We start from the raw sequence: 3153 nt of genomic DNA, 5'->3' as shown, positions 1-3153 counted from the left end.
TCAATAAAAATCCATCACCCGTCTTAAAGAACCAACTTTGGCATTCATTGCCCCCCAGTCAAGATATCTCCTGTACTCCCCTGGCCTCAGCAGGTACTGCCTTCCCCTGTAGCTTGGCATCTCATAGAGGACCCAGGAACCCTCCAGCACATTGAGGGAGTGAACCTCAGTGAGGTGGAAGCGGTCTTGAAGAGAGGGACAATCGTCTGTGATCTCTGACATCTGTCCTCTGAAGTCATCTCTCTCGTAGATTCTCATTCTGAAAGTGCCGGTGTGCTGGGTGACAGAAAAGAAAAAGTAAATGGATACAAATAGAGAGAAATCAAAGTTCTAGCCCCTGCACTCCCTGGTCACACCTGCCTCAGAGCTCTTTTAGTCCAAGTCTACAACAACCATGTTTGCAGGGTTAAGATGCCTTCCCTGCCCTCATCGCTCACCTGTGAATCTAACAACTTCTGGGCTAAGCTAGAAACAGAACACAGCAGCCCTTCAGTTGCTATGTACCACCCTCTCCTTGAGAATTAAGGTTGGTCTAAAATAAGGTTGATTATTTTAGGGCTTTTTATCAGAGAAAGTTCCTCTCAAAGTAGAAAAGTGAGCATCATTGGAAAGTGAAGCCTCATTTGATCTATTACTCTTGTTAAAAAGGAACCAAAATTTAGCTATTTTCTGTAAGACCAATGTTTTGGTTTTCATGTTTACTTTGGAACAAAGGATTATGAAGCTCTTAAAAAAAAAAAATAAGATGGCATATTTTCTCTACCTCTGGCTTTGTAACCTCATTTTCAGTTCAAATTTCAACCTATGTGACAATCAAGCTTCCTTTTTGACCTCCTACCCTCCCCTTCCTCACTCCCCCAGCAGCAGGAATCATCTTCACGAAACTTGGATGTTTTGTGAAGTTTGGATGACACTTATCCCACCCCACACCCCTCACCCCTCAACTCCCACACATTCTTCTAAGAACTCTGCAATCACTCTCAGGGAAATACCGGCTCTCAAACTTTAGTTTTGATGAGGCCTTTCCTCTGATTCCTACCCCTAAGCAAGCTAATAGGTACCGATTACAAAATTAGAATAGAAACCAGGGGGCCTGTCTTCTCTAGGAAGATAATCAAATAGAAAAGTAAGTCAAAGCAAGCAAAAGTATTTTTTTATCAATTAAACAGACCCAGATTGTATTTATAAATTTGGATATACTGGGTTTCTGAGTTGACATGGCTTGGAATGACCACTTAAAAAAAAATTATATCTTGGAGTAGGAGTTTGGGGTTAGCAGATGCAAATTATTGTATATAGAATGGATAAACAACAAGGCCCTACTATACAGCACAGGGAACTATATTCAATATCCTGTGATAAACCAAAATGGCAAAGAATATAAAAATGTATTGGATGTATAACTGAATCTATTTGCTGTACAGCAGAAATTAACACATTTTAAATCACCTATACTTAAAGAAATGATATCTTGAACAGATAATTTCAATCTCTTCTATGACATGCTTTCTCTTAATGCGTCTTTTTATCTTTGACTACATTTAAAACATAAAACACTGGGAATCTGTGATTTAAAAAAAAAAAACAAAAACACCACAGAGTTCATGAAGAATGGCTTCCCATCTGAGACACTCCTCTAGAATGGACTGCATGCCCTGGGCTCACTCCCACTTCCTGCTGTCTAGTTAGAACGATTAGGTTGAAGAATGCTATTTTTTTAATGGCTTTGATTTCCAAAGAGACGGAAGACAAAGACAGAACCAGGCTCACTTGCGGGATGAGGCGGCAGGAGCGGATGGAGTCGTTGAAGCCCATCCACTGCTGGTAGTCGGGGTAGTCGCCGCGCCGCAGGAAGTACTGGTGGCCCTGGTAGTTGGGGCGCTCATACAGCATCCAGCAGCCGCTGTCCACGCGGATGGAGTTACAGCGGCTGAAATAGGGCTGCAGGTTGGGGCAGTCGCTGCTGCACTCGTAGCAGTGGCCCTGGAAGCCCCGGTCCTCGTAAAAAGTGATCTGCAAAATGGAAGATGTGGGAGCATGAAGCGATTTGCAGCCCCGCTGAAGATGCCACGACGGGGCAAAGGTGGAGCATCAGGTACCCCGCACTTACCTTCCCCATGTTGGCGAAAGGCAGCAGGAGGTGTTCGCTGGGTGCTGTGTGGGACTAGGGGGAGGGCCGCTGTATATATAGCAGCTCTGACTGCTGCCTCCGCAGGAAATCACACAAAAGGGGCCTATTTCGGTGAGTAAGGGGATTTGCAAGCTCTCCGCTCCCCCTCCCCCTGGTCATTGGGGTTAGCTGAATGTTTACTGTCATTCTTTCTGGTAGGTTCGGGTTTTTCTAATTCACAAAAGCTGTTGTTGCCACCAAAATGAAAAGTCTTTCCTCTTTAGAAGGACGAGCAAAATTCTATCCCCATGCTTTTAGTTTATAGCCTACTCTGCTTAACTGACTCCTTAAAGGTAATTAAACAATGTGTTCTGCTTAGGGACTGGTGTTTAAAAAATTCTTGAAAATGAGAACTTTAATATCTTAAGGAAGAGGGAATCAAATGAAGTAATTTGTGAAAATGCTTTGAAAAGCATAAAGTTAATTCAAATTCAAGACTCTGTGATTATCAATGTTGTTGTTTGGAGGCCTATCTTGAGTGAAATTGACACTTGGCTGGAAATTTGTGGGCTCCCTGAGGCTGGAAATGATTCTTGTTCTTTTCTGTCCCTGAGCCCTAGAGCAGGGGATGGGCACAGAGTAGGCCCTCAGTCCTTGGCTTTGACCTGAGTGAAAGCAGATGGTTGTGGCCTTCCTCTCTTCATGTCTCCCTGGGAGCCTGCACCCTTCCTTCTGCTGGTGCTGCCCAGAGACTGCTCGCTTTCTGGGGGGTTCCTGGCTTCCTTCAAATGTCCTAAGATCTGTCTTTCCTCTTCACCTTGATAAGTTCCTGCTCCCTTGATAAGGGTGATTTGAGTTAGTATAAGGAGTAATGTAGGGGCTTCCCTGGTGGTTCAGTGGTGAAGAATCTGCCTGCTGTGCAGGAAGTATGAGTTTGACCCCTGGGTCAAGAAGATCCCTTGGAGAAGGAAATGGCAACCCACTCCAGTATTCTTGCCTGGGAAATCCCATGGAAAGCCTGGTGGGCTACAGTCCTTGGGGTC

General features: G+C 44.5%; 1 protein-coding gene across 1 annotated transcript; it reads right to left on the bottom strand.

Moving 5' to 3' along the window:
• On the bottom strand, window positions 1-2119 carry LOC102284363 (gamma-crystallin B). Its single transcript, XM_005907042.3, has 3 exons — window positions 2111-2119; window positions 1771-2013; window positions 1-276 (listed from the first exon to the last, which is right to left on the bottom strand). Exons 1-3 carry the CDS (start codon window positions 2117-2119, stop codon window positions 1-3), a joined length of 528 nt encoding a protein of 175 aa, XP_005907104.1.
• Between the last annotated feature and the right edge of the window lie 1034 nt (window positions 2120-3153).

This window comes from Bos mutus, chromosome 2 (assembly GCF_027580195.1).
Source record: "Bos mutus isolate GX-2022 chromosome 2, NWIPB_WYAK_1.1, whole genome shotgun sequence".
Lineage (NCBI taxonomy): Eukaryota > Metazoa > Chordata > Mammalia > Artiodactyla > Bovidae > Bos > Bos mutus.
This window is presented reverse-complemented; position numbering and strand designations above follow the sequence as displayed.